A 15,591-nucleotide genomic window follows, 5' to 3' on the forward strand; every position below is an offset into this window, starting at 1 on the left:
GGCTTTATTGAGAAACAGAGTGCATGCCTTTAAAAAGCTGAGAGGGGAGCGCGCTGGAACGGGATTTAAATAGCCCGCGCCGGTCAGTGCTCCACCCCACCTTATTCCAGGCGCGTCCCACGAGTCCCACCGGTTTCGTCCCTGTCAGGTGAGAGGTTGTTCAGCCCCCCCTGCGCCCCGGGCATCGCCTCGATCGCCTTCCTGACCGGTAATGATTCATTGCCGGGCGATCAGGCTCTTAATCTTTTGATAGCTCGGGCGCGCCTCTCTTGTTGTTAGTCAATTGCTTGTTGGCAACTTTGTATCGCTGTCTTCTGCGCCGCCGGTCTTGGTTGATACTTAGTTTCCTGCACCTGTTGCTTTCGTGTTTCACAGTTGCCTTTGCCTTAATCCACCAGGGACCCATTTCCCTGTATTGTCATGCGAGCCACTGCGATGTCACAAGCATCGCAACGGTGATCATGACATACTGCCCCCCTTTAGGAAATCGCCGAGGGTTTGGAGGGATAGGTGGTATGGAAGGTGAGGATCAGGTCGGAAGCTTGGATGTCGCGGGCAGCGACCCACTCAGGGTGTGGGAAGTGTTTCCATTTGACTAGGTACTGGAGGGAGCCCCACAGCTTGCGGGAGTCTAGTACCTCCTTGACCTCGAAGTGTTGCTGTCCGTCTATCATCACTGGTGGGGGGGGGGGCGTGCATGGGTGCCACCGGGAGGGGTCACTTGCCGGCCTGAGTAAGCTGCAGTGGAACACTGGGTGCAGCCGCTTTAAATTATGGGGCAGGTCCAAGCGCGCTGTGACTGGGTTCACGATTTGTGTCACCTGGAATGGCCCAACAAATTTGGGGGCCAGTTTCTTAGATGGTTGCGGTGATTTGATGGATCTGGTGGATAGGTAGACCAGGTCCCCTACCCAAAACGTTGGTTGTTGGTGCTGGTGTTTGTCCACTTGCAGTTTGTATGCGGTTTGTGCCTCTTTAAGCGCGTCCTTGATGACCGGCCAGGAATCTGCGAGTTTCGCACCCCAATCACAGGCGGCCACTGCTGGGGATGGGGGCTGGGGTAGCTCAGGGATGGGGACGAACTCCCGACCCGACACCACCCCAAAGGGGGTTCGTCCCGTGCTTTGATGTATCGCGTTGTTGTATGCGACCTCTGCAAACGGGAGTAGGTCCACCCAGTCATCCTGGTGGTAGTTTATATAGGAGCGGAGGAATTGCTCCAGTGTGGCATTAAGGATCTCTGTAGATCCGTCCGTCTGGGGATGCCAGGAGGTTGACAGGGCTTGCTGGGTACCTATCAGCTTCAAAAAAGCCCGCCAAAACCTCGAGGTAAATTGTGTGCCCCTATCGGTCACCAAGCGGGAGGGGCAGCCGTGGAGGCGGTACACGTGTACCAGGAAGAGTTTCGCCAGCTGTTGTGCTGACGGGATCGAGGCGCAGGGGATGAAATGGGCTTGTTTTGAGAAGTAGCCTTTGACTACCCAAATGACCGTTTTCTTTTGGCTAGGCAGTAGGTCCACAATGAAATTCCATTGAGATCTCATCCCAAGGGCGGGAGAGTTCAGCCACGGGTTGCAGCAGCCCCTGGGGTTTGCCAGCCGGTTGCTTGGCCATCGCACACACCGGGCAGGACGCCACATACGTTTTGACGTCCTTCCTCATCGACGGCCACCAAAACTGTCGCTGAGTTAGGTGTAGAGTTTTCAGGAACCTGAAGTGACCAGCCTGTTTGCTGTCATGCGATCTGCTAAGGATCATCGGTCTTTGTGAGTCAGGGACATATAACCTTCCCTCCGCCCATGCGAGGTCCTGTTCCATAGTTACTTTGTTAGGGTTGGCGAGGAGCCAGGGGTCAGATTTTAGTGCTGTTATAAAATCTGTCCGTAGCCCACCTGGCATCTGTGGTTGCCTGCGCCTTGGGGTGGGTTGCGCCGGAGTTGTTTGCAAGGGGGGGGGGGAAGCTGTTCCCGAGCGCGGCTCCAGGTGACAGCTGCTAAGCCCAATTGGGAGTCTGAAAGTACAGTCCCTACGACATTGGGGTTGGGCTCCTCGTCCTGGGGTAGTTGAGAGAGTGCATCTGCCAGGAAATTGTTTTTCCCTGGGATGAACTTTAGCTGGAATTTAAACCTGCTGAAAAACTGAGCCCAGCGTATCTGCTTGGGACTGAGGCGCCGGGGCGTACGGAGCGCCTCGAGGTTGCGGGTGGTCTGTCCAGACCTCGAATGGGCAAGTCGCCCCTTTCAAAAGGTGGCGCCAAGCCTCCAGTGCTGCTTTAACCGCAAATGCCTCCTTCTCCCACACGTGCCAGCGCCTCTCTGTTTCGGAAAATTTCCTGGAGAGATAGGCACAGGGCTTCAGGATTCTGGCGGAATCCTTCTGCAGTAGGATAGCCCCAATTGAAAAGTCAGAGGCATCCACCTGCACCACAAAAGGCCGTTCGGGGTCAGGGTGGGACAGGATTGGCTCCGCTGTGAACAGCGCTTTCAGTCTGTCGAAAGCGGTTTGACAGGCGGGAGTCCAATTAAGTATGGCCCCTGGGTTTTTGACCTTGCGCGTCTCCCCGACACCTTTGGTCTTCAATAGATCAGTCAAGGGCAGGGCAATTTCCACGAACCCCCTCGCAAAGGACCTATAGAAGTTCGCGAACCCAAGGAAGCTTTGAAGCTGGCGCCTGGTGCGTGGGCGTTCCCAGCTCAAAACTGCCTGAACCTTCACGGGGTCCATCTCTATGCCCTTGTCAGAGATTCTGTACCCTAAGTAGTCCAAGCGCGCCTTGTGGAATTCGCACTTGGACAGCTTAGCATAGAGTTTGGCTTTCCGGAGCTTAGTGAGAACTTGTCTCACTAATCTCTCGTGTTCCCTCTGAGTCCTTGTGTAGATTAGGACATCGTCTAGGTAAACTAGTACACCCTTGAACAGATGTTCATGCAGCACCTCATTGATGAGTTGCATGAAGACCCCCGGGGCCCCCACAAGACCGAAAGGCAGTACCTTGTACTGGAAGGAGCCCAAGGGACAGTTGAACGCCTTCTGTGTTGGTCTGGGCGGGCGATCCATCATCCTGTCCTTGAAGCATTCAGCTGCCCGGTGGCCCGTCTTCCCACACCTGGCACATTACCCGCGGGCAAACCGCCGTTGTTGCTCTGCGTCCCAGGTCGGGCCCAACTGTGGGACTGGTCCTCTCCCACTGGGGGGGGGGGGTTTCTGTCGTTCTTGGTTGCCAGCAGGAAGGTATGCTGGGCGTGCTCAGCCTTACCGGCCAGACAAATCCACCCGTGTAGGGAGTCGGGGTCATCCCTATAGAGTGCCCATTGTAGCACCTCACGGTTGAGGCCATCCTTGAACATGTTGATCAAGGTGGCCTCAGACCATTCCAGGATTTTACCCGCCAGGACCTTGAACTCGAGAGCGTAGTCTGCCACTGCTTTTTTCCTTTGGCGAAGTCCTTTAAGGGTACTCTTGGCCCTTTCCTTTGCCAGGGGGTCTTCGAAGTATTGCTTGAGCGCGGCTAGGAAGTTGTGAAAAGTGGCCAGGGCTGGGGCTCTGGACTCTGACAACTGGACATACCAATCTGCAGCCCTGCCTTTGAGTTTCGTTGCCACTACCGAGATTTTGGACGCTTCCGTCTCGAAGCAATGTCCATACTGGGCCATGTAGTTCCTGGCGTTCGTCAGGAAAAATGACAGGTTCGTGGGGTCTCCGTCAAATTTCACGGGGAAGTCCTTGGCGAATCCCCCAACTTGCAAGACCCCCACCTGTGAGTGGTTAGGGATGACCCCCACCGGGCTGGGACCACGAAGCCCTGCGAAAGAGTCCCGTGCTTGGCCCCTTCCTCTCGTGGTTGTCGATGGGGTGGGTAGGATGCCCCGATCCCCTCTTGCCCCCTGTGCAGCAGCAGTCTTTGTGAGCTCGCTCACCATCGATGCCATGGACTAGAGCATGTGTTCCAGGGCTCGTACCTTGGCTTCCAGGGCTCTGACCCTGTCTGGTGTGACAGGGTCGTCCGTCCTCGGTGCTGCCGGTTGCTGCCCGATCAGCAGTCCTGCGACTCCTTGCTCGGGCGTTTGGGGGTAGGGGAGTCTCCAGGTGGCGTAGGATGTCCCCGTCCGGGGTCCTGCTCTGCCGTCCCACGTGAAGAGTTGTTGGCCCCCGACTTCGTCTTCCGTCGGGGCTCTCCAGTCTGGGCTGGAACTCCAGGTCTGGAACTGGGGTGCGGTGTGGGCAGGGAGCCCGTGTCCCATCTCGGGTGTGCCGCCTCTAGCAGCTGTCGGGTCGTCTCCCCCTCTTCCGTTGCATCCTTCGCGCCTCTGGTGTGAAGCGCCAACTCCATGGCTGTCCCTGGTTCCGTCATCGCCGGTGTTTTCTCCCGCAGAAAATTTTTTTCCCGGTGGAGACTGGCGAGGTTCGTTTTTGTGACTCTCAGCTTTATGTCAGGCTCTGCCTGCTAACCAGTAAATACACAGACACTAGCGTAAGCTTAGGTTCTGACTTTATTGAGAAACAGAGTGCATGCCTTTAAAAAGCTGAGAGTGAGGGGAGCGCGCCGGAACAGGATTTAAATAGCCCGCACCGGTCAGCGCTCCACCCCACCTTATTCCAGGCGCATCCCACGAGTCCCATCGGTTTCGTCCCTGTCAGGTGAGAGGTCGTTCAGCCCCCCCTGCGCCCCGGGCGTCGCCTCGATCGCCTTCCTGATTGGTAATGATTCATTGCCAGGCAATCAGGCTCTTAATCTTTTGATAGCTCGGGCGCACCTCTCTTGTTGTTAGTCAATTGCTTGTTGGCAACTTTGTATTGCTGTCTTCCGTGCCACCGGTCTCGGTTGATACTTAGTTTCCTGCACCTGTTGCTTTCTTTTGTGTTTCACAGTTGCCTTTGCCTTAATCCACCAGGGACCCATTTCCCTATATTGTCATGCGAGCCATTGCGATGTAACAAGCATTGCAACGGTGATCATGACAGATTACTGCAGATGCTGACTGCAGTCAGGAAATCAGAAGATGCTTAATCCTTGGGAGAAGAGCAATGACAAATCTCGATAAAGTAGTTAAGAGCAGAGACATCACACTGACAACAAAGGCCCGCATAGTTAAAGCAATGGTGTTCCCCGTAGTAACGTATGGCTGCGAGAGCTGGACCATAAGGAAGGCTGAGAGAAGGAAGATCGATGCTTTTTAACTGTGGTGTTGGAGGAAAATTCTGAGAGTGCCTTGGACTGCCAGAAGATCAAACCAGTCCATCCTCCAGGAAATAAAGCCAGACTGCTCACTTGAGGGAATGATATTAAAGGCAAAACTGAAATACTTTGGCCACATAATGAGAAGACAGGACACCCTGGAGAAGGTGCTGATGCTAGGGAGAGTGGAAGGCAAAAGGAAAAGGGGCCGACCAAGGGCAAGATGGATAGATGATATTCTAGAGGTGACGGACTCGGCCCTGGGGAGCTGGGGGTGTTGACGACCGACAGGAAGCTCTGGCGTGGGCCGGTCCATGAAGTTACGAAGAGTCGGAAGCGACTAAACGAATAAACAACAACAAGTTCAAGTATTTTAAAGTGTATTTACAAAATTAGATATATCCCAGATACTTAAATTAAAATTCCACAGGAGATATGTGGCTGAAGCAAAAGTTGCAGGCAGAAGACTTGGGCTATTAATCTGGGCCAGAAAAAATTAGACAATCAACAAATGGCAGCAAAGAAAGAAAATTCTACATTTGTCATAATAAGTACAGGTAGTCCTCACTTAACAACCATTCGTTTAGCGATGGTTCAGACTTACGACAACACTTAAAAACCCGACTTGCAATAGGTCCTCACACTTACATCCATCACAATGTTCCATGGTTATGTCATCACGATTCAAGCGCTTGGCAACCAGTTTGCATCTATGACTGTCACAGTGTCCCGTGGTCACATGATCGCCATTTCCAACCTTCCCAGCCGGCTTCCGGCAAGCAAAATCAACAAAGAACCGTGTGATTCGTTTAGGACGATGTGATTCACACAATGACTACTGCAAAAATGGTCGTAAAATCAGGTTGGATTTGCTTAACGACCGCACTGCTTAGCGACCAAAATTGCAGTTCCAATTGTGGTCATTAAGCAAGGACTACCTGTACAGTCTTTCTCAGGTTAAATATCTGGGAAGTGACTATATAAAGATAGGACAATAAAAAATATCTATTTAAAAATATTTATTCATGGAGCTGGAACAATATAACAGCAGACACTTTAAGTTATCTTGGAAATCAAGGTGTACTCCCACAATTAGCCATTCTTCTGCAGATGTCTTAATATTCTAATTTTCAATTATCAGTTGTGATGTTAAGTAAAGATAACTCTTTCACTATTCAGACAGAAATTACTTTAATCTTTTTCTTACTCCATGATTTATATTGTGCTGATTTTTGTTGTTTATTCGTTTAGTCGCTTCCGACTCTTCGTGACTTCATGGACCAGCCCACACCAGAGCTTCCTGTCGGTCGTCAACACCCCCAGCTCCCCCAGGGACGAGTCCGTCACCTCTAGAATATCATCCATCCATCTTGCCCTTGGTCGGCCCCTCTTCCTTTTGCCCTCCACTCTCCCTAGCATCAGCATCTTCTCCAGGGTGTCCTGTCTTCTCATGATGTGGCCAAAGTATTTCAGTTTGGCCTTTAATATCATTCCCTCAAGTGAGCAGTCTGGCTTTATTTCCTGGAGGATGGACTGGTTGGATCTTCTTGCAGTCCAAGGCACTCTCAGAATTTTCCTCCAACACCACAGTTCAAAAGCATCGATCTTCCTTCGCTCAGCCTTCCTTATGGTCCAACTCTCGCAGCCATATGTTACTACAGGGAACACCATTGCTTTAACTATGCGGGCCTTTGTTGTCAGTGTGATGTCTCTGCTCTTAACTATTTTATCGAGATTTGTCATTGCTCTTCTTCCAAGGATTAAGCGTCTTCTGATTTCCTGACTGCAGTCAGCATCTGCAGTAATCTTTGCACCTAGGAATACAAAGTCTTTCACTGCTTCTACATTTTCTCCCTCTATTTGCCAGTTATCAATCAAGCTGGTTGCCATAATCTTGGTTTTTTTGAGGTTTAGCTGCAAACCAGCTTTTGCACTTTCTTCTTTCACCTTCATCATAAGGCTCCTCAGTTCCTCTTCACTTTCAGCCATCAATTGTGCTGATTACTGCTATTGATATTTATATATACTATTTGGATTTTAATAATCACAGTTTTTAAATTGACACAGGTTACCAAGTTATATAAAACTAACGAATGAAATATTGGAATTTCTTATCTAAAAAAAAAAAAAAAAAAAAAAAAAAAAATCAAACAAAGAAATGTACTGTACTGTAGTTTTCTAGTGCTTCACTATCAGATTCGATAATAATAAATATTGAACTTCTTATGTTGGATGATTTTATATTTCCTGGAAATGATGGACTATAAAGCTACACAGCATTAATTATGTAAAAAAACAACAGCTGTCCTGCCCCGTTACTCATCTGGAGTGACCTAGGGGTCTAAACCTCGGTTCTGCTGCTGCCAAATGCCAAGTATTTACATTTAACTCTATTTCAAAAATTACATGTTCAAAAAGGCAGCATAACATGGAAAAGAAAGGCATGGGGAAGCAGATATGATGGATAATTCTATAAAGACCTCAACTTCCTCAGAGAAGTACAGCATTTCTGATCATTTCACGAAAGCTTCCTCAGCTATTTGCAGGCTATGGAATTACAGACATGATTTATCCATTTATGCTAGATCCAACCATGAATTCAGTAGAATGACCATGAAAGAGAATTTTAGACTGACAATTAGACTATGTGTACAAAAAGTGTGGCCAATCAGCATCCCCTTTGTAGCACATAGAGCCCTCCCATCCCAGAGTAAGCAAGGCCAATTTCATCCCTTAAAGAGCCCTCCAATAGATCCTGGTCCCAGACTGAAAAGCCAGGCACAGCTCTTGTAATGATATGTGGGAATGACCTTGGGAGACAGGAGGAAGAGCGGCAGTCTAGACAACTGTCATGCAAAAGGTATCTCAGCCCACAGAAGGAGAAGGGGTGTGGGAAGCATCTCAAAAGGGACCTCCCCCACTAGTTTTCTGGAAAGTAAAAGGAAAGGAGGGGAGAAGGGCTCTCAGACTTGCAAGATTCTGTTACTGTAACCTGAGAACAAAGGTAGTGTTAGTACTCATGGTTGGTGCTTCTTGTCTAGACTATCTTGAATGGCTGACAGCTCTCAAGCTAATGGAAGAGGCACCCTCCTAAATAAGACCCTTGGAGGAAGGGGTCTTCTCTGGCAACTGAGGCGTAACTGGAAGTAAAAGGCTTCGGGATTTGAAGACATCCAAGTATTAATTGGTCCTGCCAAAATGTTTGTAAATTCTTTTCAAAACTGTAGATCTAGTTAGCTAAATTTTCCATCAGGGCATTGAAAAGTATCTCAGAAGATTATCTGATTATCTGCCCAAATGACTTTTCCCCCAATAAAGCAATTAGACATTCCAGGGTCCAAGGCTGGCCTGTTTTCCTTTCAAATCACTTTTTAAAAATGAGATTTCTTTCAACTATGGCTTCTTGTTCATTTTGTTGTCCCATTTATCATTTGATGGTTTTATTGTAATTTTTCGTTTTCATATACTTGCTTTGAGCTTCGGTGGGAGAAAAAGCAGTATAATGACAAAAACTTTAGTATTTTCTAAAAAAAGTCAGGCACGAAAAGGTTACAGCAGCAGAACAGAAGTGGCAAGCTACTCACCCCAAAGACCGTCTGTCCATTGAATCTTCTCCGCACAGACTTTATCAAAATTTCCCATCTTTGCCACTTCAGACTGATGCTGAGCAAAGGCCTTCTGCAACAAAAACTAAAGGATTCAACCATTCTTGAATAAAATCACTGGATCTATTTTATTTTTTTTAGTCTTTCTTTTAAAAAGCGCCTTAAAAGGAAACACCTCCAATGCAAATTAATCACTATTGAGACTAATAACAGAACATGGAAATTGGAGTCCTGGGAGGTTCCTTGTCTGCAAGGCTTGGAGAGAAGGCCGGAATGAGTAGGCGGGGCCTTTTCCACCTACCAACAAGGCTATGCAAATTATGAGGTCTCTCCCCACATCCTCCTAGGAGGGAAGTACCCCTCTTCCAATTTCAGAAATGCCGTATGCAAGAAATAAACAAGTAAGACCCCAAAGCCCCTGAACCCTTAAGACTAACTGGTGTGAAAATAAGATAAAACTTGAGGAAAAGCAAGAAAAAAAAAGAAGATATAAAAAGAAGATCGTGTCTTAGGTATTCCTTATACCTTTCCCCCATCAGCAAAAGCTGTTCATGTAAGCAGCAGAGGAGGTCCTCTATCCACTGTTAGGATGGATGTCCTTACATAGGCTCAGCAGCAGTATCCATTTGGGGTAGGTCACCAGCTACTAAGAATTTATTCAGGTTTATATATCCCATGCCTTTCCTTCAGGAACTCAAAGTGGTGTAGATCATTCTCTCTCCTCCAATTCCCCCCCCCCCAACAACCTGTGAGTTTGGTTGGGCTGCCACTGACTAGGCTAACGTCACCTGGCGAGCTTACTTTGTAGAGCAAAATTATCACATCTGTACCGCTAAACAAAGCCTGACAGTTATTTTAGGGCAGAAGCTTTTTATTAAATCATTTATGAACAAAACACATTTCTAAACAAAACATAATTATGGAATTAGAACTATGCAAATGCCAGAACCATTTATGTCTTGTTGAAGCAAACCAACTTCATAGTCTGTTAGGATCTGAAGTGGCCACTTCAGTTTACTAAAAACCAAAGTGAAAATTATTACGCTTTTAGTTACCATTTTGGAGGCAGGGAGATAAACATTAGGTTTCCAAACATACCCAATCTCTACATTTTAACAAGCAAGCACAGATCAGTCAAATCTTGAAGCAGCCCTGTTGCTTACACTGCCTACTGCCTGTAACTGCCTATTGAATAAAACCCAAAATGTATGTAGCAAAATAAGTATCTCAGTTCAAAAATGGTAGTTTACTCAGAATACAGGTAGGTCACAATTAATGCAAGTGCAAATAGTGTGATTTTCAATTTAATGCAAATTATAAATTGATACCAGGTCCTGTTTAATGTGAGCCAAAATTCAGTTAACGTGAGGCTAGCACATGTGCAGATGCCATTGGCGTTTTAGACGCTAATTGTCATGTGTGCAAAATGGTGAAAAGGAAGGTTCCGTTCGAGGAAAGGTCAAAAAGAAGACTCATTTTGACGAACTACAGAAGAACACAGGAGATAGCAGGTATGCTTTGGATATGGGTTTATCCTTCAGCTTGTCTTTTGTTGACTTATTTATTTTAAAATATTTATAAGTTCTACCTAGAAGATCTCATGGCAGGTTTAATCCATTAGAAAGCAATAAAAAACAGTAAAATCACATAAAAAATAACTGAAAGGTGGTCTAACTAACAGTCTTTCTACCACTCCATTACATGACAAAGATGTTTTTGTCAGTGTAAGCTTACCTTTAGGAATGATATAGAAGGCAAAATAAAAACAGAAAATTCTAAATAATCACTCTGACTTTGTTAAAAATAAATTTAAATTTTAAGTATATTCTTTTAATCTTTTACTATTATATTTCACTAACAAACATAAAAAACTTTGTATGTAAAAATTTTAATTACATATTTCGGTCAAGCCGGAACCAATTACCCTATTTTCCATAGAAATATCACTTTGAATAGTGACATTTGGTGGGATACATTATCAGCACTAATTGAGACCTACCTGTATTGCTGAGACTATACAATTAAACAGTGAGCACCACAACACGCAAGTTTTCTTTTAAGGCCAAACATCCACCTCCCCACTCTTTCCAAATAAATAGAGTTGTTTACCTTGTATAAGAACACCCAGTTCCATCCAAAACTGATGAGAAAACTGATGAATATAAGACGCTTCAGCTGAGTAAACCAACCAATACGCGTCCATAATTCTGTTGCAATAATGACTGAGATGCATGCTAAACACAAAAGTATCTTTTGGAGAAAAAAACCAAGAATATAAGAATATAGTTGGTGAACATTTATTAATTCCAATAGACGCATTTCTGCCTTGTGATTAAAAATATGCTGAATAAACTGAATTTAAATAAGTATGATTTATCTTCATCTTGTATAACTTGTAATAATGCATCATAAACTGATGGATGCTTCATATCACTTGGTTTCTGTGCTCCCAAATAGACAGCATAATAATCAGGAATCCTATAGAACTGAGTAGGAGACTACTTGTGACAAGAGGATTATCTGGCTTGTAAACCAGACAGTTCTGTCTTTCTTGTTAATTTTTGAAGAAATGTACAAAAAAAAATGAGGTGCTCCATCATTAGTAGAAAAATCACATAAAATTAGCTTGGTTCTCCTATTATTAGTGTGTGGTTTGTTTGATTTCCACTTAGCATGATGTGTATTTCTATTAGTTTGTTCATCATTAAAACTAATTTAGTGTTATGTGCATGAACGTAGCCATTTTGTTACTCATGCTATGAGATTTACAATTCATAAGACATTTGTATTTGAGAAAGCTTCCCTTACCATGAACACATTATATGGATCAATCCCAAATGTGTCCTCAAACTTCCATTTCCATGCTTCATAATCATGAGGTTTAAAATTAATCAAAATAGTGTTAACAGCTTCATCTAGAGAAGCAGATTTCCAGCCTTCTCCCTTAAGGAACTTGTTTATTTCACCAACTGATTGTCTGGTGAGGATGATCTCAGCATCATAATTCACTTCTCTGGTATTATCACTGGGCTAAAAGAAAACACAAAATAATCAAAGCAACCAAAATTATTTTGCAAGGACCAAGAATAAGTAGCATACTAAGCAATTATAGCTGGTCAGTCAGGGTAAGCTAGATCCTGACTGGGTCGCATTTCAATGGGCCAAGAATAGTTATTCAGGACTAGCCTCCGGAGGCCTCTGGCTACAAAACACTCTGAACACTAAAGATGCTAAACTATTATCCCCAATCACAGCAGAGTTTGGATGTTGTAGCAGGCACCAGCTAAATGTGCCCTGAAAGCATTCAGAACTTTTTAACGATTATTTTAATTGTAAATGCAAAAATGTAAATGAGAAATTACCATGAAGCCAAGCAAAGTGACAGCCTCCAGGATCATTTACATTTACAGGAATACCTCTGGGCCCCACCCAGGCATTATAGGCAAGTCTAGATGATAAACATGGTGAGTAGCTACAGCTCAGCCACTCAGCAGTTCTCTTGAGTGAGGTTACAAGCTTGAGTTCACCTTCTAATACTTTCCTGACTTGCCAAGCTCACCACAGCAGCAACCTGTAAATAGGTAAGAACCTTCGCTTGGCAACTACTTTCTGAGTTCACTCACATGATCACAGGATTCCAAAAGTGTCCATCACCCAAAAATGTTTTCTATATCCACTTTATGGCATCAGCATCATCCCAAGTAATTGATCATAGAGATCCATATCATACATAGTCAGGAAAGCCCCAGGCCCAAGACTATATTATATTAAGAAAAGATCAATTTTATCTCAAATTGCTACACATGTAAATCAAGCAAACCAAGGCCATTTCAAACAATCCCTCTCAGCTACTTTTATAGCTTGTTTCTTGACTGATATATGCAATTTAATTTGTCAGATAGTCCAATTATATTTTTAAAATGGGAAAATAAAGAAATGGAAATATAAATGGTTGGGCAGTTAGTTGCTCAAACTCATGTACTGGTTGTACTGGATACTTTAGCAGTGGTTTTTAATGAGAGAACATACATAACAATAAAAGGGCTCAAAATTCTTAATTGATTTTCAGATACTCACTAGGCCAAGTCTTCCAACTTCGTTTAAAATCTTATTCAAGAATCTTCTAAAAACATGAATGCTGATGCTTTCATATAACTTTGTTTTATATTTTTTTTCATATTCTTCAAGCTGCAAAAATAAAGCCCTCCAATATTACCTCTTGTATAAATCGATGGAAATGTAATAAGCAGGTCTGATCATTCTTTCACACCTGGTGGTAATACTGTAAAGCTCAACAATTCTGGAAAATTATTCATACCAGAATGAAACAAATCATAATATTGGAATTTCAACCTGAGATATTTTGATTAAATTTTACTAAACTATATAGTACAATTATATGAAGCATATATTCCTTCAAAGTATACTGAATTAGCTTTGTACATGAGAATTGCTGCAAGGATAGTATAGGACTTTCCTTGGAAAGGATGTTTGATCCTATCTGTGGAAGAATGACTAACCAAATTGTGGGAATATGCTTTAATACCAGACTAACTTTATATCTTAAGAGTAAATCTAACACAGAATTTAATTCAAGTTGAAAACCATTTTGAGATTACAATTTCATACATGGATTTGTATCACATCCAAAATTTGGGTTTCTTTTGGCATAAAATCTGTATTTCAATTTTATAGGATTTCTAAATTAGAGCAGATTTTTAGTAATATGGATAGATAGAATTTACTTTCATTCATAATTTTGTGATTTACATTGTGCTGCCTATGGTTCTTGATTTTTATGCTTTGTTCAGACTTAATAGCGATTTTTAGGCTTCAGTTATTCACAATTGACTAATGATATACTGTAAAATTATAAACTCTATGATATTTGTAAATCCCTTGTTTATTCATTTGTATTTTTTGTTTCATTCCAGTAGTAATAGTACATATTTTTTTCTAGTGTGGCTTATCAGTACTTTTAATCAGAGTGATGTCATCAGTGACCTCATCAAAGTAAACAAACCCACGTAGTGCTTGCGTCACCAGGTCATGACCCTACGTGGAAGTGACGTGCCCAGCGCCCAACCCCCGGATATAACATGCGTAGCCCTGCTCCCCAGATGTGATGTGCATAATTCTCCCCTCACGTGGTGCAGGACTTGCAAGGTCATAACCCTAGCTGGATATGACGCGTGGGACCTAATCCCATCAAGAAAAGTGTGGGTCGCGAGGTCGTAACCCTAATCAGATAAGGCGTGTTGAACCTAGCCCATCAAGAAAGGTGTGGCAGTCAGGGCCCTGGGTATGTGATTAGATTAATCCCTAGCCTGATTCTATGGGCATTGAAAGCCAAAACAGCTAAGTAAAGTGAACAGAGGCCTAGGCAGCCCTGTATTTTTGGGAAACAAACTCTTACTTTGTGCCCTGTGCCCTGTGAACTAAAAAATAATAGCCTAATTATGCTTTTAATTTTTGTGTAGTGCTAAAAATCAGTGCCTCGAATACTGGAAAATGATCCCCTAAAAGACAGCCCCGGCCTGCGTTTGACCCCCTTTTTTAAAAATCACTTCCTCGAAAGCAGGAAAAAAAGCTCTTTTAAAACCACAGCCGGCTTCTACCTTTGTAAAAAGTCTAAAGGCGCGTATTTTGCCAATTGTACCCTCAAATCCGCATGTACACGTAAGTGTTTGAAGCACGACCTTAATAAAATTTATTCCGCGCCTACGGCAAAAGACAAGGAATATTAACGGGAATTAAAATACTCACAAGCAACAAGCAACCAGGCAGCAAACATCCGGTCGTAATACTTATTATGGGTACATGTCAGGACCGCGATTCCAGGCATGCGTGTTTGTGTCTACTAGTAAAAAAAGAGGTTAGACCTTGTTCAGGACATGCCCGGGTATGTCAGGCCCCCTGCGATTCTGGACATGCGACAGGGCATGCGCAAGCCTCATTGACATGTCTTTGCAGGGACAGGGGAGTTTGTGCAGACAGGCCTGAACAGCTACCAGTTTAAATCCAGCAGTCTTTTGAAAAATAAAAGACCTGAATTTTGAAGATGGCAAATGATGGAGATTTGTTTGGTGTAAATTTGGACCCCAAACCTCCCAAGCGTGGGCATAGAATAAGAAAAGGACATGTGCCCTCCTTGAGGAGAATGAACTTATAAAGCTTTGTAATTGCAGGTTCTGCAAAACAACAAATGGTAAGTAAATATAAAAATTAAGAAAATAGTATTTTGATTAGTTGAAACAGCTATCCTAATTCTACCTTATTTCCTGTTTTAGAAACAGCAGTCTCAAAATGTTAGCATGCATCAGATTCTGAAAGCGTGTGTCATTAAAATATTACATCATTGTTTAATGGGGTGACTACAATCAGATGAAGACCATGTGGATGGAACCAGTGAAACAGAACTTATTAACAGCTTATGCTTTAGACTTTCTATTCCTCACATTCTCTGGATCATCATCACTATTTCTGACAAAGTGGATAAATTATATTTCACCCAGGACACCCTTGGCGAGCTCAAGACATTCATACAATGTATCAGGAAGAACACCAAACCGCTTTCATTAATGTCAAAGATTGAAGCTGAATTGCCAGTATCTCTGAAGAGGTACATATGCCAGAATGTAACAGAAATCAATTACAAGAAACTGTTAACATTCACCCTATGAATTTTATAATAAAATGTGTTTTACAAATCACGTGAAAGATGTGTTATGTTTTTTCTTTTACTGACCCCTGTTTAACCTTGTCAGCTGGTAAACACAGAGATACAATTTAATCAAAGCTCGTGCGATA

General features: G+C 43.9%; 1 protein-coding gene across 2 annotated transcripts in view; it reads right to left on the reverse strand.

Annotated features, from left to right (window-relative positions):
- Positions 1 to 15,591, reverse strand: part of CLCC1 (chloride channel CLIC like 1) — a 45,486-nt gene that overhangs the window by 16,053 nt on the left and 13,842 nt on the right. The window contains exons 4-7 of one of the 2 annotated variants that reach the window (XM_063298371.1): positions 12,859 to 12,969; positions 11,590 to 11,811; positions 10,891 to 11,031; positions 8,761 to 8,866 (exon numbers count right to left, since the gene is read on the reverse strand). In XM_063298371.1, coding sequence (XP_063154441.1) covers positions 8,761 to 8,866; positions 10,891 to 11,031; positions 11,590 to 11,811; positions 12,859 to 12,969 — 580 coding nt within the window. The remainder of the gene's footprint in view (positions 1 to 8,760; positions 8,867 to 10,890; positions 11,032 to 11,589; positions 11,812 to 12,858; positions 12,970 to 15,591) is intronic. The other variant, XM_063298372.1, reaches the window with a different exon arrangement.

This window comes from Candoia aspera, chromosome 3, assembly GCF_035149785.1.
Source record: "Candoia aspera isolate rCanAsp1 chromosome 3, rCanAsp1.hap2, whole genome shotgun sequence".
NCBI lineage: Eukaryota > Metazoa > Chordata > Lepidosauria > Squamata > Boidae > Candoia > Candoia aspera.